Source organism: Meles meles, chromosome 5, assembly GCF_922984935.1.
Source record: "Meles meles chromosome 5, mMelMel3.1 paternal haplotype, whole genome shotgun sequence".
NCBI classification, from domain to species: Eukaryota; Metazoa; Chordata; class Mammalia; order Carnivora; family Mustelidae; genus Meles; species Meles meles.
In genome coordinates, this window is record NC_060070.1 from 104,974,712 (window position 1) to 105,000,606 (window position 25,895).

At 38.6% G+C, this 25,895-nt stretch overlaps 1 protein-coding gene across 9 annotated transcripts in view; it reads left to right on the plus strand.

Annotated features, from left to right (window-relative positions):
* The window catches only part of ZNF451 (zinc finger protein 451), a 101,883-nt gene that overhangs the window by 25,008 nt on the left and 50,980 nt on the right, over positions 1–25,895 (plus strand). For all 9 annotated transcript variants that reach the window (XM_046005410.1, XM_046005414.1, XM_046005413.1 and 6 more), the window contains exons 4-5: positions 18,594–18,716; positions 23,718–23,829. In XM_046005410.1, coding sequence (XP_045861366.1) covers positions 18,594–18,716; positions 23,718–23,829 — 235 coding nt within the window. The remainder of the gene's footprint in view (positions 1–18,593; positions 18,717–23,717; positions 23,830–25,895) is intronic.

Genomic DNA, 25,895 nt, shown 5'->3' on the forward strand with positions numbered 1-25,895 from the left:
ATTTTGTCTGAATGGTGGAATTTGCATTGAATGTGACTTTGTATTTGACGGACAGAGATCACAAGTAAGCAGAGAGGCAGGCAGAGAGAGAGGGGGAAGCAGGCTCCCCGCTGAGCAGAGAGCCTGATGTGGGGCTGGATCCCAGGACCCTGAGACCATGACCTGAGCCAAAGAGAGAGGCCCAACCCACTAAGCCACCCAGGCACCCCTAAATGTGACTTCTGATGATCTTTTATGATCAGGATTTTGAGTTTATGGTCAGAACCAATTTTAAGTTCAACTGAACTGATTCCAAGTTTGAGGTGTTATCAGTCTGTAGCAAAAAGAAAAATCAGGGTAGTGCAGCTAGTGTTTCATAAAGCTGAATTTGTTTAGGTGCCTGGGTGGCACAGTTGGTTAAGCGACTGCCTTTAGCTCAGGTCATGATCCTGGAATCCTAGGATTGAGTCCCACATTGGGCTCCCTGCTCGGCAGGGAGTCTGCTGCTCCCACTGACCTCTCTCATGTTCTCTCTCTCTCTCACTCAAATAAATAAATAATTTTTTAAAAAAGATCTAAATTTGTTTAAAATGAGACTAGTATGGGAAATTTTAAAGTATTACCTTGGGGTATTATTGTGCCTTATTTAGAAATGATGGTAATCGTTTATATTATTTCCTTTAAAAATGCCCTTACTTGACAAAATAATGGAATCCTTTGCCAGGCTTTCCTTTTCCCTTTGCCCCCAGTTCTGTTGACCCATTGAATTCCATCATTCCAGATTAGATCTCTTAAGAAAGCCCTCTTCCTTTCCTGCCCAAGTTATACCTTACTTCTAGACTTGGAATTTTTGCTGTAACTCTACCGTACCACATTAAAACTTAAACATTTTGTCCTCAAGAACAAAAGAATTCTTGCTTTCTCTTGTATAGGCATACCTTGGAGATACTGTGGGTTTGGTTCCAGACCACTGCAATAATATAAATATTAAGTGTGTAGGAGTATAATGGCTAAAAAAAAAATACATACCTTAATTTAAAAATACTTTATTGCTAAAAAATGCTAACTATCATCTGAGTTTTTGGTGAGTCTTAACCTTTTTGCTAGTGGAGGGTCTTGCCTTAGTATTTATGGCTTCTGACTGACCACGTTGGTGGTTGCAGAAAATTGAGGTGGCTGTGGCAATTTCTTAATATAAAACAGTAGTGAAGTTTACCACATCAATGAACTCTACCTTTCAAGAATGATTTCTTTAGCATAGTTTTGTTCTAAATCCTTTGTTGTCACTTCAACAGTCTTCATAGCATCCTCACAATGAGTAGATTCTATCTCAAGAAACCTCTTTGCTCATCCATAAGAAGCAGTTCCTCATCTGTTCAAATTTTGTCATGAGGTTTCAGCAATTTAGTCACATCTTTGGCTCTACTTCTAATTCCAGTTCTCTTGGTATTTCTGCCACATCTACAGTTATTTCCTCCACGGAAGTCTTGAACCCCTCAAAGTCGTCATGAGGTTGGAATCAACTATTTTCAAACTCCATTAATGTTGATGCTTTAACCTCTTTCCATGAATCCTGAATGTTCTTAGTGGCATCTAGAATGGTAATCCTTTCTGGAAGGTTTTCAGTTTTCTTTGCTCGGATCTATCAGAGTAATCACTATCTATGGCAGCTTACATTCTAACAGAATGTATTTCATAAATAGTAAGACTTGAGAGTTGAAGTTGTTCCTTGATTCTTGGTCTGCAGAGTGAATGTTGTGTTAGCAGACATGAAAACAACCTTCTCTCATTGTACATCTCCATCTCCATTGGGTGACCAGTCCATTGTCTATGAGCAGTCAGATTTTGAAGGAATGTTTCTTCTGAGCAGTAGGTCTCAAAAGTGAGCTTAAAATATTCAGTGAACCATCATGTAAACAGATGTGATCTTATCTTGGCCTTACTCCATTTATAGAGCAGAGGCTGAGTTGAGTTAGCTTAATTCTTAAGGGACCTAGAATTTTCAGAATGGTCAGTGAACATTGGTTCCAACTTAAAAAGTCACCAGCTGCATTGGCCCCTGACAAGAGAATCAGCCTGTCATTGTAAATTTTGAAACCAGGCATTGACTTCTCTGGCTGTAAAAGTCCTAGATAGCATCTCCTTTCCAATAGAAGGCTGTTTCATCCATATTGAAATTCTGTGGCTTAGTGCAGCCAGCCACCTTCCCTTAATTTTCTCAGCTAGAGCTTCTGGGTAACCTGCTGTAGCTTCTACATCAGCTTCTGCTGCTTCATCTTGTACTTTAATATTATGAGACAGCTTTTTCTAAGCCTCATGAATCAACCTCTGCTAGCCTCAAACTTCCCTTTTTCCTTATTCCCTATTTCCTTATTCTCTCAGCCGTCACAGAATTAAAGAGTTAGGGCTTTGTTCTGGATTGGGCTTTGGCTTAACGAATGTTGTAGCTGGTTTGAGCTATCTAAACCACTAAAACTGTCTTCATATCAGCAGTAAGGCTGTTTTGCTTTTTCATTCATGTATTCACTAGAGTAGCACTTGTACTCTCAAGAACTTTTCCTTTGCATTCACAACTTGACTGTTTGGCCCAAGGGGCCTTGCTTCCAGCCTACCATGGTTTTCAGTATGTTTTTCCCACTAAGCTTAATCGTTTCCAGCTTGTAAAATGATAAATGTGCAGCTCTTCCTTTCACCTGAACACTTTGAGGCCATCCTCAGGTTATTGATTACCCTAATACCAATATTTATAACTCCGAAAATAGGGAGGCCTAAGGAAGGGGGGAGCGAGACAAGGGAATGAACAGTGAATGGAGCCATCAGAACACAACATTTATGCAGTCTTATATGAGTGCAGTTCATGGCACCCCCAAATCAATTATACTATTAACACCAAAGATCACAGATTGCTGCAACAAATATAACAATAATGAAAAATTTTGAAATTTCTCAATTACCAAAATGTGACACAGGCCTAAAGTGAGTAAACTCTGTTGGAAAAATTGCACCAACAGACTTGCTGGATGCAGGGTTGCCACAGACCTTCATTTTGTAAAACAAAACAAAAAAAACAAAAAACAACAAAAAAAACCAACACCGTATCTGCACAGTATAATGAGGTATGCCTATACATGCTTAACTTTCACAGGTATGTGTACTCAGATTTAACCAGTATTCTTTTTTTTTAAAAGATTTTATTTATTTATTTGACAGAGATCACAAGTAGGCAGAGAGGCCGGGGTGGGGGGGTTGCGGGGAAGCAGGCTCCCTGCTGAGAAGGGAGCCTGATGCGGGGCTCCATCCCAGGACCCTGAGATCTTGACCAGAGCCGAAGGTAGAGGCTTTAACCCACTGAGCCACCCAGGCGTCCCCTAACCGGTATTCTTAATATGACTGCCATTTCTAGGACACAACCCAGATTTGCTTTGTACAACCCAAGTTTTGGATTTTAAAAAATGAAGAATAGGGCACCTGGGAGGCTCAGTTGGTTAAGCATCTGTCTTCTGCTCAGGATCCTGGGATTATTCCCCATGTTGGGCTTCCTGCTCAGTGGGGAGTCTGCTTCTTCCTTTCCCTCTGCCCCTCTCCTCCACCTGTGCTCACACTGTATTTCTCTCTCTCTCTCTCAGATAAATAAATAAAATATTTTTTTAAAAATGTAAATATATTGGTGAATATAAGAAGTCATAATGTCCAGGGTGAGCACAGACAGGATCATAGACAGTGGCCATATTAGCCTGGCTTCTGAGGTTCTGGAACAGCTTTTCTTTCTGTGCTCCATGTCACCCTCATTTTGTAACCTTCCAACTCCTGATCACAGATTTTTTTTATGTGTCAGACTGTTATTTTAACCATGTTATTTTTTAAAAATTTTTATTAAAACCATTGTATTTTTTTTAATTTTTCATAGTTACTGAATTAGAATTCTCCTTTTAATGTTTTTCTGACTTCACAACTTTCTCCTTAATTCTATGAAGATCCCACTCAACTTTCCCAGTAGGAGGGGAGGGGTTATGGAAGAAAAACTGATGCAGGGAGTGATCTAAAACAGAGGTAAACAAACTCTCCCCTCCCAGGATATTTAAGGCGTTTCTATTCTTCTCCCCAAAAATAAACGAGTATATAGCATTTTCTTGGAGATCATTTGCTATCACTGTGGACTCAATAGTATTCTTTAATAGTATCTAATATGGAGGTTAATCCATGGTGACCCAGCATGTGCTTCAAGAATGACTGAAAATCCTATAGCTGCTAACATTTTATTCTTACTATTTTTTTAAAAGATTTTATTTATTTATTTCACAGACAGAGATCACAAGTAGGCAGAGGGGAGGGGGAGGAGCAGAGAACCCGATGCGGGGGATGCGGGGCTCCATCCCAGGGCCCTGGGATCATGACCTGAGCTGAAAGCAGAGGCTTTAACCTACTGAGCTACCCAGGTGCCCCTGTTCTTACCATTTTTATACTGAGAGCCAATTCCACTTCTAGCTTGAGAACCTAAATGCTTATTAATACTACAGGCTTTGGGGAAGATTGGCAAATCTAACCTAAGAAGAACAGTCCTAGAATTTTGTGATTTCACATTAAATTACATTTCAGTATTTTAACACTAATGGAATAGCATAAAACTCCCAAACCTAAGACTGTGGTATCCCCTTTTCATCTTAATTCTACAGGAAACATTTAACACACTTTCATCTAGCCTGAAACGAGGTCACTTTCTGTCCGTATTCCTGATGACTAATGCTATAGCTTTGGTTCTGCGGTTCGGTCAGTAACTAGATGACCTGCAATGAGTGTTTTCCCCCTTGCTTTCTGATAAGTTAAAATTAGTTTCTGAACATACTGATTCTTTGAATTACCTATTATACTTCTATGCAAAATAAGGTCTTCTGTAACCTAATTGGTAAAATCCCTAGTGTGTATTTCAATATTTGTGGTCTTTGTTTTTCCAGTGTGTATGTGTTTGCTCAGAATCACAGAAGTATGTAATTTAGTAAGATCTAGAGGCTACCCCTCATCTTGGATCACTAACAATGGAAATCCAAGAGATTCGGCTTTCTGGAGAGAGTGAGTGTTCATAAATAACTCATTAATCGTGCCTGGCATTCACCAGCAATCTTGACCCCAAAACCCAAGTTGTGATGAAAAAATAATCATATGAGTATCATCCCCTGCCTCATATAATTAATTTTTCCCCATTTTAGGGGAAAACTTTCTTATTTTAAATATTTTATTTTTTCTCATAAATGGTAGAGGTTTCAAAGCTGAAGGTCATTCTTTGTCTAGATCTACCATTCATTCCTTTTTATCTACTCCTAGCAGATTGTCTTTCTAATTATGTGCTTTCTATGTAGGTACCCAGAGGGGGTGGTTTGGCTTGGTTTGGTTTGGTTTGGTTTGGTTTGGTTTGGTTTTGGTTTTGGTTAAGAAGAAAATGGAGGGGCGCCTGGGTGGCTCAGTGGGTTAATAAGCCTCTGCCTTCTGTTTGGGTCATGATTTCAGGGTCCTGGAATCGAGCCCTGTGTTGGACTGTCTGCTCAGCAGAGAGCCTGCTTCCTCCTCTCTCCCTGCCTGCCTCTCTGCCTACTTGTGATCTCTGTTAAGTAAATAAACAAAATCTTAAAAAAAAGAAGAAGAAGAAGAAAACAGAAACTTTTCCTGTGGAGGAAGAGAAGGGAAAAAAAACTCAATTTTGAATGTCTTTTTGAATTCAGTATCAGAACTTTAGGTTATTTGAGCTCTTCAGAGTCATGACAGATGTTAAATAGATCAGAATTAGTTGGGAATCACAGAAGTAATCTTTTTTATTAACATAACCACATAGTATTAATTAAAAGATAACATGGCCTACTGATAGCTAAATATGAGGAAAATAATTTTAACAAACAGTAATACTAGCAGATTTTACTTATTTGACCACCAAAGAGTAATGTTATAGGGCTAGAGATTAATTTTAGAGTGAAGTTGAAGAGATCTAAACAAATGTTTAAATGTTGATTAAAGGGTTAAATAATTTATCTTCCAAGTTTAGGAGGGGAGTAAAGTTCATACTTAAGGGGCGCCTGGGCGGCTCATTTGGTTAAGCGTCTGCCTTTGGCTCAGGTCATGATCCCAGGATCCTGGGATATAGCCCCACATTAGTCTCCCTGCTCAGCAATGAGTCTGCTTCTCCCTCTGTCCCTCCCACCCCCATGCACACACCCTATCTCTCAATAAATAAATAAAATCTTTTTTTATTTTATTTATTTGACAGAGATAAGAGGCAGGCAGAGAGAGAATGCTGAGCAGAGAGTCCGATGCAGGACTCAATCCGAGGACCCTGGGATCACGACCCGAGCTGAAGGCAGAGGCTTTAACCCACTGAACCACCCAGGCGCCCCTAAAATCTTTTTTTTTTTTTTAATTTTTAAAATATTTTTTAATTTTTTTATTAACGTATAATGTATTATTAGCCCCAGGGGTACAGGTCTGTGAATCGCCCGGTTTACACACTTCACAGTACTCACCATAGCACATACCCTCCCCAATGTCCATAATCCCACCACCCTCTCCCTACCTGCCTCCCTGCAGCAACTCTCAAGTTTGTTTTGTGAGATTAAGAGTCTCTTTTGGTTTGTCTCCCTCCCGATCCCATCTTGTTTCATTTATTCTTTTCCTACCCCTGAAACCCCCCACATTGCATCTCCAGTTCCTCATATCAGGGAGATCATATGATAGTTGTCTTTCTCCGATTGACTTATTTCACTAAGCATAATACCCTCTAGTTCCATCCGTGTCATCACAAATGGCAAGATTTCATTTCTTTTGATGGCTTCATAGTATTCCATGGTACATATATATACCGCTGCTTCTTTATCCATTCATCTGTTGATGGACATCTAGGTTCTTTCCATAGTTTGGCTATTGTGGACATTGCTGCTATAAACATTTGGGTGCATGTGCCCCTTCAGATCGCTACATTTGTATCTTTAGGATAAATACCCAGTAGTGCTATTGCTGGGTTGTAGGGTAGCTCTATTTTCAACTTTTTGAGGAACCTCCATGCTGTTTTCCACAGCGGTTGCACCAGCTTGCATTCCCACCAGCAGTGTAGAAGGGTTCCCCTTTGTCCGCATCCTCACCAGCCTCTGTTATTTCCTGATTTGTTAATTTTAGCCATTCTAACTGGTGTGAGGTGGTATCTCATTGTGGTTTTGATTTGTATTTGCCTGATGCCGAGTGATGTCGAGCACTTTTCATGTGTCTGTTGGACATCTGGATGTCGTCTTTGCAGAAATGTTTGTTCATGTCCTCTGCCCATTTCTTGATTGGATTATTTGTTCTATGGCTGTTGAGTTTGATAAGTTTTTTATAGATTTTGGATACTAGCCCTTTATCTGATATGTCGTTTGCAAATATCTTCTCCATTCTGTCAGTTGTCGTTTGGTTTTGTTAACTATTTCCTTTGCTGTGCAAAAGCTTTTGATCTTGATGAAGTCCCAATAAGTTCATTTTTGCCCTTGCTTCCCTTGGCTTTGGCGACGTTCATAGGAAGGAATTGCTGTGGCTAAGGTCAAAGAGGTTGTTGCCTGTGTTCTCCTCAAGGATTTTGATGGATTTTTTCTCACATTGAGGTCCTTCATCCATTTTGAGTCTATTTTCGTGTGTGGTGTAAGGAAATGGTCCAGTTTCATTTTTCTGCATGTGGCTGTCCAGTTTTTTCAGCACCATTTGTTGAAGAGACTGTCTTTTTTCCGTTGGACATTGTTTCTTGCTTTGTCAAAGATTAGTTGACCATAGAGTTGAGGGTCTATTTCTGGGCCCTCTATTCTATTCCATTGATCTGTGTGTCTGTTTTTGTGCCAGTACCATACTGTCTTGATGATGACAGCTTTGTAATAGAGCTTGAAGTCTGGAATTGTGATGCCACCAACTTTCTTTTTCAATATTCCTTGGGCTATTCGAGGTCTTTTCTGGTTCCATATAAATTTTTAGGATTATTTGTTCCATTTCTTTGAAAAAAATGGATGGGATTTTGATAGGGATTGCATTAAACGTGTAGACTGCTTTAGGTAGTATGGACATTTTCACAATATTTGTTCTTCCAATCCATGAGCATGGAACGTTTTTCCATTTCTTTGTGTCTTCCTCGTTTCTTTCATGAGTACTTTATAGTTTTCTGGGTACAGATTCTTAGCCTCTTTGGTTAGGTTTATTCCTAGGTATCTTATGGTTCTGGGTGCAGTTGTAAATGGGAGCAACTCCTTAATTTCTCTTTCTTCAGTCTTGTTGGTATAAAGAAATGCAACTGATTTCTGTGCATTGATTTTATATCCTGACACTTTACTGAATTCCTGTGCAAGTTCTAGCAGATTTGGAGTGAAGTCTTTTGGGTTTTCCACATATAGTATCATATCATCTGCAAAGAGTGATAGTTTGACTTCTTCTTTGCTGATTTGGATGCCTTTAATTTCTTTTTGTTGTCTGATTGCTGAGGCTAGGACTTCTAGTACTATGTTGAATAGCAGTGGTGATAATGGACATCCCTGCCGTGTTCCTGACCTTAGCAGAAAAGCTCTCAGTTTTTCTCCACTGCGAATGATATTCGTGGTGGATTTGTCATAGATGGCTTTGATGATATTGAGGTATGTACCCTCTATCCCTACACTTTGAAGAGTTTTGAGTAGGAAAGGATGCTGTGCTTTGTCAAATGTTTTTTCAGCATTTATTGAGAGTATCATATGGTTCTTATTCTTTCTTTTATTAATGTATTGTATCACATTGATTTGTGGATGTTGATGAGCCTTGCAGCCCAGGAATAAATCTCACTTGCTCGTGATCAATAATCCTTTTAATGTACTGTTGGATCACATTGGCTGGCATTTTGGTGAGAATTTTCGCATCTGTGTTCATCAAGGATATTGGTCTGTAATTCTCTTTTGTGATGGGATCCTTGTCTGGTTTTGGGATCAAGGTAATGCTGGCCTCATAAAAGGAGTTTGGACGTTTTCCTTCCATTTCTATTTTTTGGAACAATTTCAGGAGAAAAGGAATTAATTCTTCTTTAAATGTTTGGTAGAATTCCCCTGGGAAGCCGTCTGGCCCTGGGCTCTTGTTTGTTGGGAGAGTTTTGATGACTGCTTCAGTCTCCTTACTGGTTATGGGTCTGTTCAGGTTTTCTATTTCTTCCTGGTTCAGTTTTGGTAGTTTATAGGTCTCTAGGAATGCATCCATTTCTTCCAGATTGTCAAATTTGCTGGCGTATAGTAGCTCATATGTTCTTATAATTGTTTGTACTTCTTTGGTGTTGGTTGTGATCTCTTTTCTTTTTGATAAGTCTGGCCAGGGGCTTATCAAGCTTATCAATCTTATTAATTCTTTCAAAGAACCAGCCTAGTTTTATTGATTTGTTCTGTTGTTTTTTTGGTTTCTATTTCATTGATTTCTGCTCTGATCTTTATGATTTCTCTTCTCCTGCTGGGTTTAGGCTTTCTTTCTTGTTCTTTCTCCAGCTCCTGTAGGTGTAGGCTTAGATTGTGCACTCGAGACCTTTCTTGTTTCTTGAGAAAGGCTTGTATCGCTATATATTTTCCTCTCAGGACTGCCTTTGCTGTGTCCCACAGATTTTGAACTGTTGTGTTTTCATTATCATTTGTTTCCATGAATTTTTTCAATTCTTCTTTAATTTCCTGGTTGACCCATTCATTCTTTAGAAGGATGCTGTTTAGTCTTCATGTATTTGGGTTCTTTCCAGCTTTCCTCTTGTGATTGAGTTCTAGCTTCAGAGCATTGTGGTCTGAAAATATGCAAGAAATGATCCCAATCTTTTGATACCAGTTGAGACCTGATTTAGGACCCAGGATGTGATCTGTTCTGGAGAATGTTCCATGTACACTAGAGAAAAATATGTATTCTGTTGCTTTGGGATGGAATGTTCTGAATATATCTGTGATGTCCATCTGGTCCAGTGTGTCATTTAAGGCCTTTATTTCCTTGTTGATCTTTTGCTTGGATGATCTCTCATTTCAGTGAGGGGAGTGTTAACGTCCCCTACTATTACTGTATTATTGTCGATGTGTTTCTTTGATTTTGTTATTAATTGGTTTATATAGTTGGCTGCTCCCATGTTAGGGGCAGAGATATTTAAAATTATTAGATCTTCTTGTTGGACAGACCCTTTGAGTATGATATAGTGTCCTTCCTCATCTTTTATTATAGTCTTTGGCTTAAAATCTAATTGATCTGATATAAGGATTACTACCCCAGCTTTCTTTTGATGTCCATTAGCATTGTAAATTGTTTTAATTTTAATTTAACTTTTAATCTGGAGGTGTCTTTGGGTCTAAAATGAGTTTCTTGTAGACAGCATATTGATGGTTTTTTTTTTTATTATTTAAAGATTTTTATTTATTTATTTGACAGAGAGATCACAAGTAGGCAGAGAGGCGGGCAGAGAGAGAGGAGGAAGCAGGCTTCCTGCGGAGCAGAGAGCCCGATGCGGGGCTCAATCCCAGGACCCTGAGATCATGACCTGAGCCGAAGGCAGCGGCTTAATCCACTGAGCCACCCAGGCGCCCCGGGTTTTGTTTTTTTATCTATCCTGATACCCTGTGTCTTTTGATTGGGGCATTTAGCCCATTTACATCAAGGGTAACTATTGAGAGATGTGAATTTAGTGTCATTGTATTGCCTGTATGGTGACTATTACTGTATATTGTCTCTGTTCCTTTCTGATCTACTACTTTTAGACTCTGTCTTTGCTCAGAGGACCCCTTTCAATATTTCCTGTAGAGCTGGTTTGGTGTTTGCAAATTCTTTCTGCTTTTGTTTGTCGTGGAAGCTTTTTATCTCTCCTTCTATCGTCAGTGATAGCCTAGCTGAATATAGTATTCTTGGCTTCATGTTTTTCTCATTTAGTGCTCTGAATATATCATGCCAGTTCTTTTCTGGCCTGACAGGTCTCTGGGGATAAGTCTGCTGCCAATCTAATATTTTTACCATTGTATGTTACAGAATTCTTGTCCCGGGTTGCTCTCAGAATTTTCTCTTTGTTGCTAAGACTTGTAAATTTTACTATTAGATGACGGGGTGTGGATCTATTCTTATTGATTTTGAGGGGTTTTTCTGCGCCTCCTGGATTTTGATGCTTGTTCCCTTTGCCATATTAGGGAAATTCTCTGCAGTAATTCTCTCCAATATACCATCTGCTCCCCTCTCTCTTTCTTCTTCTTCTGGAATCCCAATTATTCTAAAGTTTTGTCTTATGGTATCGCTTATCTCTCGAATCCTCCCCTTGTGGCCCGGTAGTTGTTTATCTCTCTTTTGCTCAGCTTCTTTATTCTCTGTCATTTGGTCTTCTTTATCACTAATTCTTTCTTCTGCCTCATTTATCCTAGCTTTAAGAGCCTCCATTTTTTAATTGTACCTCATTAATAGCTTTTTTTATTTCAACTTGGTTAGATTTTAGTTCTTTTATTTCTCCAGAAAGGGCTTTTATTTCTCCAGACAGGGTGTCTATAATAAATATCTTCCATGCCTTTTTTGAGCCTGGCTAGCATCTTGAGAATCGTCATTCTGAACTCTAGATCTGACATATTACTAGTGCCATATTGATTAGGTCCCTAGCCTTCAGTACTGCCTCTTGTTCCTTTTCTTGTGGTGAGTTTTTCCACCTTGTCATTTTATCCAGATAAGAATATATGAAGGACCGAATAAAATACTAAAGGGGTGGCAAAGACCCCAGGACAATGTGCTTTAACCAAATCAGAAGAGTCCCCAAGTCATGTGGGGAAGAAAGGGGATAAAAAGAAGTTCAGGGAAAAAAAATTAAAAAAAGAAAACAAAAAATATAAAAAAGAAAATATATATATTAGACTGGTGACTAGAACAGAATCACCCACTTAATTTTGGGAGTATTTTGGTCTCTTAGAAGAAACTACCTCCCCAAATTTTAAAGAATTAAAAACATATATAGTGGTAAACACGATGAAGGGATGGGATATGATTATAAAGATGAAAAAAAAATTTTTTTAATTTCTAAGGTTGATAAGATAAGTTGGTTGGGAGAATATAGAAAAAGAAATTGAAGAGAATTTGCTCAGGCTGGAGACTAGAACAAAGCCCTGTGCTAGATTTACAGTATATTTGATCTATTAGAAGTTGTATCCCAAATTTTTTTAGAAGAAAGAACCCTATATGTATACAAAAGATAAAGTTAGATACAAGGAAGGATAAAATATGACTATAATAATGAAGGTTCAAAGAAGTTTTTTTTTTTTTAAAGATTTTATTTTATTTATTTGACAGACAGAGATCACAAGTAGGCAGAGAGGCAGGTAGAGAGAGAGGAGGAAGCAGGGTCCCTGCGGAGCAGAGAGCCCGACGCGGGGCTCGATCCCAGGACCCTGAGATCATGACCTGAGCCGAAGGCAGCGGCTTAATCCACTGAGCCACCCAGGCGCCCCCAACGAAGATTTTTTTAAAAGAGGAAAAAGTAAAAGTTAAAAACATTTTAGCATAAGAAAAAATAAAATTAAAAAAATTAACTTTGCAAGATTAAAGAATCATGGGGTGAAAGCCATGAATTCCATGCTTCTCTTTCTCTTCCTCTGGAATTCCGCTGTTTTGCTTGGTAAGTGAACTTGGTCTTGGCTGGATTTCTTGCTGATCTTCTGGGGGAGGGGCCTGTTGTAGTGATTCTCAAGTGTCTTTGCCTGAGGAGGAATTGCACCACTCTTATCAGGGGCCAGGCTAAGTAATCTGCTCACTTTCTCTTTCAGGAGCTTTTTTTTTTTTTTTTTTTTTAAAGATTTTATTTATTTATTTGACAGAGAGAGAGATCACAAGTAGGCAGAGAGGCAGGCAGAGAGAGAGGAGGAAGCAGGCTCCCCGCGGAGCAGAGAGCCCGATGCGGGGCTCGATCCCAGGACCCTGAGATCATGACCTGAGCCGAAGGCAGCAGCTTAATCCACTGAGCCACCCAGGCGCCCCTCTTTCAGGAGCTTTTGTTCCCTGAACGCTTTCTGTAGAGTTCTGGAGGACGGGAATGAAAATGGCGGCCTCCCAGTCTCTAGCCTGGAGGAGCCAAGAGCTATGGGCCCCACTTCTTAGTGCGCCCTTGGAGGAAAGCACTCAATCACTTCCGTCTCCCTGGCCTCTGGTTGCGCTCCTAGCTCCCCCAGCCTGTGACCAAGTGTCTCTGTCTCTGGCACAGAGCCCTGCCTGGAGTCTCCAAACCCCATAGATCCCTGAACTCTTCCAGGGGGGTCTCCGTGGATCTTGTGGGGTTCCCTGCTCACAGATCAGTGACCTGTGCCACGGATCACAATTTAAGGTAACCCCAAGTTGAGAGCTCACTCCTCGGCTATGTCTCTGTAGCCGGCTTCCCTGCTCTAATACCTGGGAGCTCTGCGACACTCAGACACCTCCAATCCTTCTGTGACCCTGCGGGACCTATGACCACACTGTCCTTGCATGGGCTTCACCCCGGCTTAGCCTCTGGAGCGATGTCCCTCAGTGGAGCAGACTTTTAAAAGTTCTGATTTTGTGCTCCATTGCTCTGCCACTTGCCGGGAGCCGGCCCCTCCCTCTGCAGTCTGTCTTCCCATCACTTTGGATTCACTTCTCCACCGGTCCTACCTTTCAGAAAGTGGTCAGTTTTCTGTTTCTAGAGTTGCTGCTCCTCTTCTCTTCCATCTCCTGTTGGATTTGAAGGTGTTTGGAATGGTTTGATAAGCTATCTAGCCGATCTCCTGCTATCTAATGTCTCAGCCTGCCACTTCTCCGCCATCTTGACTCATCTCCCATAAATAAAATCTTTAAAAATAAAAGTTTGTACTTAAATTTTGTGACAAGTGGATTACTAAAAAGTTTTCCCATTAAATATATAATCTGTGTTTCAATCTTCAGTTTTCATTTAGTTTTGTGTCCAGAGTATATTTGTAATTTATAATGTAAAACAGTGAACAATTAATTGTGTTTTAAAGGAAACTTTAAGAAAAATAAATATTATGTAATGTCTTCCTGAATAAGTATAACTTCAGAAGTATTTCAGAATGGTTATTTTGTGGTGGCCTAGGAAAAAGTAAAGTGATAGTGGAACCATAAATTCAAGGGTAGTTCTTACTGGATTAGGTTTACTTTAGTTAATCCAAAACATGGCCACCTTTCAACCCCCAGAATATTCACATTATTGTGACTCAACAACATATTTTTATAAGTAAACCCTAATTTATACCTTGTCTACCTCATGTGTTATTATGACCTTGGTTTATTTTGCATTCCAAGCATGACTTTTGCTAGAGTTTAAAACCCAAAAAATGTATTTGTGTCAGTAAAACTAACATACTGTAAGCCCATGTTTAAATATTATTAACTTCCTTAAATTAGAAGACTCTTTTAGGATCTACTCTAAATTTCCTTTTCAACTTAGCACCTACATTTGATATAGATATTATTTTTGTCTTCCCAAGGAGTACATTTAATTTCCTTTTAAGACAGGTAAATGTGCCTTTACTAAAGGATTGAAGCTCAGATAAATAGCTTTTTGTGACTCATTTCTAGTAAGCTGCATTGTCATGTGACTTATAAAAGAATTATTTTAAAGTTGAGAGAATGTCATCTATTACCTGGTACAAGGGTATAATGTAGACTGACCAAGTAGTTATAAAGTGAGTTGGAACTGCTTGCACCCAGAGTAATTCTGTGAGTATTCTTTATTCCAAAGATGAAGCCTTATACTGAAAATACCATTTTGGCCTTTTTATATATAGTCACATCAGTATAACTTCTTTGTACTTGGAAAATCACACTGATGTTTGACATGGTTGATGCAATTCTGTCCCACTATAGATAAAATTTGGATTGTACATACATGACTGATTTGCCTAAAGAGTGTTAATTTAGGTAGTAACCCAGTTTTTCTAATCGAAAAATTTTTACTAGACTATTGTTTAGTTGTTTAATAGACTATTGTTTAGAGAAGTTTTAGACTTATAGCAAAACAAGAGGAAGGTACAGAGATTTCTGGTATACTTCCTGCCCCTACATGTGCATAGCTTCCTCCATCATCAACATCCCCCAACATAATGGTACGTTTGTTATATTCAGTGAGCCTATGGTGATACATCATTATCATTCTAAGTTCATAGTTTACATTACAGTTCACTGTTGATGTGTTCTACATTCTGTGGGTTTGGACAAATTTATGACAGGTGCCCACTTTTTTTTTTTTTTTAAGAGATTTTATTTACTTATTTGCCAGAGTGAGAGCACACAAGTAGGCAGGACGGGAGGCAGAGGGAGAGGGAGAAGCAGGCTTCTCGCTGTTCAGGGATCCTGATGTGAGGTTCCCTCCCAGGACCCTGGAATCATGACCTAAGTCAAAAGCAGACGCTTAACCAACTCAGCCACCCAGGTGCCCCAGGTGTCCACCTTTATAGTGGACATATATCATGCAGAATAATTTTATTGCCCTAAAAATCTTCTGTACTCTGCTCTACTCGTGCCTCCCTCTCCCCAACCCTGGACAACCACTAATCTTTTTTATTGTCCCCATAGTTTTGCTTTTACAGAATGTCATTTAGTTGTTATCCTGTAATATGTGGACTTTTCAGATCAACTCCTTTTATTTAGTAATATGTATTTAAGTTTCCTCCATGTCTTTTTTTTTTTTTTTTAAGATTTTATTTATTTATTTGGCAGAGAGAGAGATCACAAGTAGGCAGAGGAGGAATCAGGCTCCCTACGGAGCAGAGAGCCCGATGTGGGGCTCGATCCCAGGACCCTGGGATCATGACCTGAGCCGAAGGCAGCGGCTTAATCCACTGAGCCACCCAGGCGCCCCCTTCCATGTCTTTTCATAGCTTTGAGGGGTAGGGAGGGAAGAAGGGTAGAGGGAGAGGGAATCTTTTTTTTTTTTTTTTTAAGATTTTATTTATTTATTTGACAGAGACCACAAGTCGGCAGAGAGGCAGGCAAAGAAAGAGGAGGAAGCAGTCTCCCTGCTGAGCAGAGAGCCCGATGCAGGGCTCGATCCCAGGACCCTGAGATCATGACCTGAGCTAAAGGCAGAGGCTTTAACCCACTGAGCCACCCAGGCACCCCGAGGGAGAGAGAATCTTAAGCAGACTCCACACCCAGCACAGAGCCCATGGCTGGGCTGGATCTCACAGCTCTGAGATTATGACCTGAGCCAGAATCAGGAGTCAGATGCTTAACAAACTGAGCCATTCAGGTAGCCCTTGATGGCTCATTTCTTCTTAGCACTGAATAATATCCCACCATCTGGCTGTACCACAGTTTATCCATTCGTCTACTAAAAAACATCTTGATTGCTTCCAAGTTTTGGCCATTATGAATAAAGCTGCTATAAATATCTAATTACATAGGTTATTTCACCCTAACTATTGTTTACTTTATTTGCATGTTGTTTTCTTAGATCATGTCATCTGTGAGCAAAGAGGGTTTTATTTGTCCTTGTTTTGTGGTTTGGTGTCTGACATTGACTGGGGGAAATTCTCAGCCATTATTGCTTCAGATATTCTGTTTCTTTCTTCTGGTATTTTCATTATGCACATGTTACTTTTTTTTTTTTAAGATTTTATTTATTTATTTGACAGACAGAGATCACAAGTAGGCAGAGAGGCAGGCAGAGAGGGAGAGAGGAGGAAGCAGGTTCGCTGCTGAGCAGAGAGCCCAAAGCAGGGCTCGATCCCAGGACCCTGAGATCACGACCCGAGGTGAAGGCAGAGGCTTTAACCCACTGAGCCACCCAGGTGCCCCTATATGTAACATTTTTTATAACGGTTCCTAGATATTCCACTTTATGTTTTTTCAGTCATTTTGTTATTTTTTCAGTTTTGGAAGTTTCTGTTGACATATTCTCAAGCACAGATTCTTTCCTCAGCAGTGTGAAGTCTACTGTTGAGGCTATAAAAGGCATTCTTCATTTTCGTTATCAAAGGCATTCTTCATTTTCGTTACAGTGTTTTGATCTCTAACATTTCTTTTTGGTTCTTTCTTAGGATTTCCATCTCTTACTTACATTACACATCTGTTCTTTCATGTTGTCTACTTTTTCTATTAGAGCCCTTAGCATGTTAATCAGTTGTTTTGAATTTCTGATTGGATTCCAACATCCCTGTCGTGTCTGCCTTTCTGTGCTTGCTCTGACTCTTCAAACTGTGTTTCTTTTGCCTTTTAGTATTCCTTGTAAGTTTTCGTTGGAAGGTAGACATGATGTATTAGGTAAAAGGGGCTATGGTAAATGGGACTTTACAAAGTAGTGGTAAGGTACCGGGAAGTGGTAGCACTCTGTAGTCCTCTGATTAAGTCTCAGTCTTGTTGAGCTTATGCCCTTGGACTGTAACCTTTAGCACTACTTTTCAATCCCTTGTTTTAAGTGGGAAGGATAGCTAGAGTGGCTGGAATTGTTTATTTACATACTCCCAGGTTGGTTAGGCTCTGATAAAATTCCTACAGGGTAGGTTCTGGTAAAATGGTTTTTGTTAAGGGCATGCTTGTTAAGAACAGAATGCTCTGGAATATTTAAAAATGCCATAAAATGAAAAAAAAAAATAAAAATGCCTACTTTTCCTTTCCCCCTCCTGGAAGCATGAGAGGATTTTTCTCTCGTTTTACTGTGAGAACCTGGTAGAACTATGGGAGATAAACTCACAAAAGCGTGAGGGCTCTTCATGACTAGGTCATCTTGTGGTTTTTAACTCAGACTTGTCCCACTGAGCGTCCAGCAAGTCTTCAGTTATAGTTCAAGTTTTTTGCTCAATACTGCTTCCTGCTGAGGTTTCCACTCATGGGTTTCTGCTCCATTAACTTATGATCCTCTCTCTCTCTTTTGGAGCACTGGTTTACACTGTCACCTCACTTTTCTGGTCTAAGAACGAGATCTAAGAAGAGTTGTTGACTTTTGGGTTTTTTCAGCTTTTTACTTGTCAGGATGGAGTAGCAATTTTTAAGCTCCTTACAAGATGGACCAGAAACTGGAAGTTAAATCTATTTTTTTACATTATTTTCTCCCATCCAAGTTCTAACCAGGCCTGACCCTGCTTAGCTTTCAAGATCAGATGAGATCAGGCAGGTTCAGGGTGATATTGTTAGTGGCATTGCTGAAAAACCAGAACCAAGGATATTTGTACTGTTAGACCTTTAGCGGGGGACTAATGGCTTAATGGCATTATTTTATAGACTCAGAGCAAAGCAACACCAAACTCTTCAGTATTCAGATGATTTTAACATAAATAAAATGATAAATTGTCTTAGTAGTTAGTTTATCTAATTTTTTGAAAACCACAGATGCTGGTGGATAATTGGCTGACCTACAAAATACCATATAAAGCATAAAATACATAAGACACCTTCTTAGAAATTTGCTGATAATAAAAGTAGATGGTCCTTGGGGCACCTGGCTGGCTCAGTCAGAAGAGCATGTGACTCTTGATCTCAGGGTCATGATTGAGCCCCACATTGGGGGTAGAGGTTACTTAAATAAATAAATAAACTTAAGGAAAAAAAGGCATATGGTTCTTTAGTACAATAACTCTTTGGTAAATGAATTCATTATCCCAAAAATAATTTTGCTATTTGAAAGAAATGAAAATTGTTTTTTTTAATTATAGGATGTTAAGCATAAAGACTATATTGACCATCAGAAGGATAAAGTTGCTTTAACTCTGGCTCGTCTAGCCCGCCATGTTGAAGTGGAGAAACAGCAGAAGGAAGAGAAGAATAGAGCATTCAGGGTATGTGACTATTTTAATTGGTGTTTTACCAAATCATGGAATTGCTTATAATAAAACTGTAACAAATTTGTCATCAAAAAATATATAATTGAATTCAAGTTCAGCGTGGACTCTGGATACCTCATCACTTTAGTACTTCATGATAGCTTTTTGTATCTCTGTCTTTAGTTTGTTAGATTCTAATCATATATGTATACAGGAGAAAAAATAGAATTGAGTGGACTTTATTTTGGAGAATTAAAAATCATGGGATTTCTTTATAGCAGGGTTTCTGGTTTCTATATCACAAGAGTTTATTGGTGCTTTTGTAGACATAAGCTGTTAAATGGTCATTTTCTACCGAATAGAATGAGACCACTTTCTCAAACTTCAGCCTGCTCCTTCAGATTAAACCTGTTACTAAAAGGAAGAAATTTGAATCAGGTTTGTAGAAGAGCTGCTATGTGGAAAATGAAGCCTAATTTAGAATCTCTGATGATATAAATCTTTTTCTTCACTTGCTTTAGAAGGCCCCAGACCAGTTACTTAAAGAATCTCTTAATACTGGGGCATCTGGCTGGCTCAGTCGGTGGAGCATGTGGCTCTTGACCTGGGGTTGTGAGTTTGAGCCCCACGGTGGGGATAAAAAGTTTACTTAAAAAAATTTTTTTTAATAAAAATGAAAAAGCAATATCCCTCATTATTGACAGATGTTTATTAGGAGTAGAAAGTTGATGAGTTGGGTAAATAAAGCTTCATCCTAGGAGGTTTTTTTTTTTGTTTTGTTTTGTTTTTTTTAAGATTTTATTTATTTATTTGACAGAGATCACAAGTAGGCAGAGAGGCAGGCAGAGAGAGAAAGAGGGGCAAGTAGCCTCCCCGCTGAGCAGACAACCCGACTCGGGGCTCAATTCCAGGACCCTGGAATCATGACCCGAGCTAAAGGCAGAGGCTTTAACCCACTGAGCCACCAAGGCACCCCTCATCCTAGGAGTTTAAAAATGGAAATTGAGGGGTGCCTGGCTGGCTCAGTCAGTAGAACATGCCAATGTTAATCTTAGGCTCCTGAGATCAAGTCCCACATTTGGTGTAAAGCTTACTTGAAAAAAAAATGGAAATTGAAATCATGGCTCTGCCAGCAGCTGTTTGGATTTTAGCAGGTCTTTATCTTTTATAGACTTTGGGTTTTAATCTGTAAAGGGAGAGAGTTGGAGATGATCTTCCAAGTTAAGTACTATGATTTTTTTATTTTAACATTTCTGTTTTGATTCCTTGTCCATTGGTTATCATAGAGGAGTTTATATGTTTCTATAGTCTCTGTTTTAGTATCTCCTAATCCTGTATAGAATAAATGGATATTCTTTACATTAAGAATTAGATTTGTTTGGGGACTTTATAATGTGATACCAATTAAATTAGAGCATAGTATTCTAGTTGTATGTTTAAAATGCTTAATGCATAAAGATATAAAAAATAGGATTATTTCTGTATTGGCAGAAATACTATTCAATTTTAAGGAAGATTCTTTCCCCAAACTATGTTTAAGTGTATTGTTTATGGGGAAAATCTTTTTGAAAGAGGGATGGTTCACAAGCTGTCCTTTTCCACAGATTTCCTGAATGATGCTAGCTTCTTTTTCCAGGCAGTGTTCCACAAAGACAATAAAACATCTGTAGTGAGTTCAGAAAAGAAAGCATCTTACAGGCACTATGGTAACTGGGGCTTTTCTCAGGGTGGTAACAGCTTCCCCCATGTAAGTGCTCATTCATTCTAGTAATGACTTTATCTCAGCATTGAAGAAAGTTTTTTGAAATTCTGAAAATCTTGTTTAACCAATTGTAAAGAATAAATATATATCTAGATTTCACTAGGGAAAAACCAACTAATAGATATCTTAGTTCATTGCTTGCTATCCATTCATGATTTTTTAAAATTTGGTTTCCTGTATGGATAACTTATTTTTTAAAACTAGATGACAGAAAAGAAAAATGAAACAAACTATCCAGAAAGGAAGATAATGAAACTAAAATAAAAATGATTGTTGAGGAATTCTAATGGCTGATGACTCTGACTAAAACTGGATAGTAGGAAATATCTTCAGGCCTTTGTGAATTATTGATGTATTACTGTTAAGGTGAATTTTGTATCTTTTGTGATGGAGTGGTTTTAATGAAAGAAAGAAAATTTATTAAAATCTTCATTGGATATGGGGCACCTGGCTGGCTAATCAGCAGAGCGTGCGACTCTTGATATCAGGGTCATGAGTTCAAGCCCCATGTTGGGTACTGAGCCTACTTAAAATTAAACAAACAAACAACAAAAAACCTCTTCAGTGGATAAATCACTTTCAGAGATAACGTTTTGTTGACTAGCTGACCAGCTACCAGCTTTGCTTATTGATACTCTAGGAGTTAAGATGACTTAAAGGAAGGGTTATATACCTCACGTTTGTGGAAGAAGCTTTGTAACAAAGGAAAAGGGTGGCTAATTTGGGGATGACTTCAGCCAGTAAGTGTTTTTTGAGCATTGACTGTTATGGGCACAGAGTTCAAATTCTGTTGTAAAAAATGCCAGAGAACATTTTTTAAAACCTGTTTATTGGGGCACCTGGGTGGCTCAGTAGGTTAAGCCACTTCCTTCAGTTCAGGTCATGATCCCAGGATCCTGGGATCGAGCCCTACATTAGGCTCCCTGCTCAGCGGAGAGCCTGCTTCTTCCTCTCCCTCTGCCTGCTGCTCTGCCTACTTGTACTCTCTATCTCTGTGTCAAATAAATAAAAACCTTTAAAAAAAACCTTTATTTTAAAATTTTGGCTGTTCTTAAAATAAATAAGCTATTAGCTGGCATGGAGTAGTATTTGATCTTAATTATATTAATTTAAGAGTTTTTATTGTGGGGGGCCTGAATGGCTTAGTTGTTAAGCGTCTGCCTTCAACTCAGATCATGATCCCAGGGTCCCGGACCAAGCCCCACATCAGGCTCCCTGCTCGGTGGGAAGCCTGCTTCTCCCTTTCCCACTCCTGCTTTTGTTCCTACTCTCGCTGTCTCTCGCAGTCAAATAGATAAATAAAATCTTTTTTTTTTAATTTTTATTGTGATAGATTTTGTAAGTAACTTTGATAAGTGGTTTAATTTTGCACATTAGAAAATGTCTTTAGAGTCTACGAGATTCTTGTCATATTGCTTTCTTTGGATAAACTAGCTTTGTTCTCCAAACATGTTATTTGGAAAACTACTGTAGGATGTGCTTTGAATAAAAAAAGTATTTGATGATTTGTTGAGATACTGCATATTTATTATATGCACATTAACACTCCAAGGCTTTGGAAGTCCTGCACTAAAGGAACTTTTAAAATTTTGTATTAAAACCAGTATCTATATACTTAATTTGGTTATAGGGAATTTTTAAAATATATATAATGCTTGTTAACATTTTTGAGAATGAGTATTCTGTGGCTGTACTTTGAATGATATTGTGTAGATTTATTTCAGATTGAAATCTTGAATCTCCCTGTTCCCCTCCTTACCATTTCTAATAGAAGACCCTGTTGCATTGCTAACTAGGCCATTCATTATTCTGGCCTATATCTTGCAAATCTAGCATTTGTGACTGATTTCTTTTTTTGTTTTTTTTTTTGTTTGTTTGTTTTTATTTTTTTTTTCAGCATAACAGTATTCATCGTTTTTGCACAACACCCAGTGCTCCATGCAATACGTGCCCTCCCTATTACCCCCACCTGGTTCCCCCAACCTCCCACCCCCGCCCCTTCAAAACCCTCAGGTTGTCTTTCAGAGTCCATAGTCTCTTATGGTTCGCCTCCCCTGTGACTGATTTCTTTTAAGAACAAAACCTTGTTGAGGTGCAATATGGTGTACTGGTTAAGTGCATGGATTCTAGAATCAAGTTGTGAGAGTCTAAATCTTGACATTTTTATTTATCCTTAGACAATTTATTTGACCTTTCTGTACCTCAGTTTTCCCATCCTAAAATGCAAACAATAATAGTACCTATTTCATAGAGTTATTGTAAGAATGAAATCTAAAATGATTTTAGAATCATGTCTGGCACAGGATAAGTGGTTAATAAGTATTAATTGTTAGATACAACATGATTAGAGATTATGCAAATAGATTTATAAATAATATATAGAAGAACTTAAAGACTTTAACAGTCTAAAGCATAAGTCTAGTTTCAAGGTTGGCATTGGCCTACTGGCTCTTTTTGTAAATAAAATTTTATTGGAACATAGCAATGCCCATTTGTTTACATGTTATCTGTGGCTGCTTTCATGCAGAGTTGAGTAGTTGCAGTACAGTTGAGCTGCAAAACCTAAAATATTTACTGACTGACCCTTTATGGAAAAAGTTGGCCAACCCTAGATCTAGATGGTGATAAATGCTTTATACCAGCCTATACTAAGTACTAATGAAATCTGCTCTTATTAATACTATACACTGAACAAATATTTAATAGGCTTCTGAATACTTCATACTGTATGTAGAAACTTTGAAAAGAATGTATAAAAGTTTAAAAATGAAAATCATCATTCATATTTTTATTCCCAGAGATAGTCATTGATGTTTTTTGTATTTTCAGCCTTTGTTCCCTCTCTGCAGATACAGTCACATGTAGCTTGAAATAAATCTTTATTTATATTTGGCCTCATTTGTTTAATGCTATTTGGTGACCTGCTTGTTACAAAAAATATATTTCTGCTTCATTGAAAGTTTGGTTAGTGTTTCTAATTGACTTCATGAAATGTATATGCCATAATTAAACAGTACCCTATTGTTGGAGATGTAGTTATAGTGAACTTTGTGCAAATATAGATTACATTGGGATCAACATTTCAGAGTATGAACTTTCGTTTTGACTTACTATTTGGGATAGATGTCTAGATGTGGAGTTACAGGCATAAAGGATAAACAATATTTTCTGATCGCTCATGTGTTAAAATCCTTTTCTCAAGGAAACCAGGTTAGTAATCATAAGTTAATTGATTTTCTTTTTAATACCTTTAGGAAAAAATCGATTTTCAGCATGCTCATGGGTTACAAGAATTGGAATTTATTCGAGGACATTCTGATACAGAAGCAGCAAGACTGTGTGTGGACCAGTGGCTAAAAATGCCAGGTACTCTTTAGAGATGAGAGTGGAACACTAAGGTTACTGAGCTTCTCTAAAGCCTTAATGGGTTCCATCTGTATTATTCAGTTGCTAATAAGTATATAAAGTATTGAAATTTAGTTTCAGTGATACTTAGTAATGGCCTACTTTATCAGTTGTCTTCCCACATTGACAGAAGTATATTTTAAATATAATAGGTCATCCTTGTGACCTATAATCATCCTTGATAACCTCTTTAGATGTTGCTTATTAATTTATTCGTGTTATTTCATAGTTATTACATGAAATAGTTCATGTGTCTTTGGGTTTATTTTCGGTCAGGAAAGCTGCTCTAATGAAATGGAATTTAAGCTGAGATCTAAAGGATTAGTGCTTACTTATTTATCAGTATAGCCTGTGTAGATATTTTCTAAAGACATGTCCACATGGAGGTGTCTAAAGTATTGGGTAGCTTCTTCACTAACTCTGCAGACCTGAGATTCCCAAAAGAGTCACTCTGGAACATTTTCCCCCACCAGATAATTTGATGGAATTTTTTTGTTGTTTTTGTTGGAATTTTTAAGAGCCAAGTAGGACACTCCTACCATGGCAACTTTTCTTGCCTATCTTGTACAAGAAAGAAACACTGAGCATTTAAAAGACTTAGGATATCCACAGAAGCCTTAGCTGAGGATTTAATCCAACAGAACATTTAATTGCAAAAAGTCATTAGAAATATCTACCCAAGCATGCTGAACTTGAATAGATAGCTTGTTTTAAAGCTAGTTTTCAGGGGCGCCTGGGTGGCTCAGTGGGTTAAAGCCTCTGCCTTTGGTTCAGGTCATGATCTCGGGGTCCTGGGATCAAGCCCCGCATCAGGCTCTCTGCTCAGTGGGGAGCCTGCTTCCTCCTCTCTCTCTGTCTCTCTGCCTGCCTCTGTGCCTACTTGTGATCTCTCTCTGTGTCAAATAAAATAAATAAAATCTTAAAAAAAAAAAAAGTTTAAAAAGCTAGTTTTCAGGGGCGCCTGGGTAGCTCTGTTGGTTAAAGCATCTGACTCTTGATTTCGGTTCAGGTTTGGGTCCCAGGATCAAGCTCCACATCAGGCTCCATGCTCAGCAGGAAGTCCACTTGAGGATTCTCTCTCCCTCTGCCCCTCCCCCAACTTGTATTCTCTCTCTCACAAATGAATAAGTAAATTTTTAAAAATAAAGTTTTCAGGGGCACCTGGGTGGCTCAGTGGGTTAAGCCTCTGCCTTCGGCTCAGGGTCATGATCTCGGGGTCCTGGGATCAAGCCCCACATCGGGCTCCCTGATCAGTGGGAAGCCTGCTTCTCCCTCTCCCACTCTCCCTGCTTGTGTTTCCTCTCTCACTGTGCCCCCTCTGTCAAATAAATAAAATCTTAAAATAAATAAATAAAGTTTCAGAGGGCTTTTCTTTGAGTCTAATAACCACTGATAAGATAATTCCAAAGTTCTTTGACACAGTTTTTCCTGTTATGTTGGATTAATAGGTTTGTATGTCCTTGCAATCAGACTACATACTCTGTGGAGACAGAGACCAAGGTTTTTTAATCCTTTCTTTGTATAAGTGCCTAAGAAGAGTGCTCAGCTTAGAGATACTCAATAAATGTTTGAATATTACCCAAGATGGGCTATAAACATTTATGTATGAACATAGAAAAGAAGCCTAGAACTTGAGTTCCAAATGTAACTGTCATTCAGCTAATCAAAAGAATTGTTTGGCATTCGAGATCTACTTTAGCAAAAGGTACTTAGAAATTATGGTAAATGGTTTTGTCTCCTCGGGTGTTCTTGTTAAGGCTCATATTTAAAAGAAAATTCCCTCTTGAGATGCCTTCGGTTCTCAGTAGAAGTTAATGACTTAATTCAGCTGCATCAGAATCACGTGGGAGCTTTTAAATACCTACCTGGGCCTCATCTCCAGGGATAATTCTAGGGTATCTGTAGTTTTGGGAAGATTCCTAGGTAATTTTGATAGGAAAATGGAGTAGAATTGTAAGACTTTATGAGCTCTAAGATCTCTTCTACAAATAGTTTATCTCATGTGACTCTAACACCTTCAAGTCCTG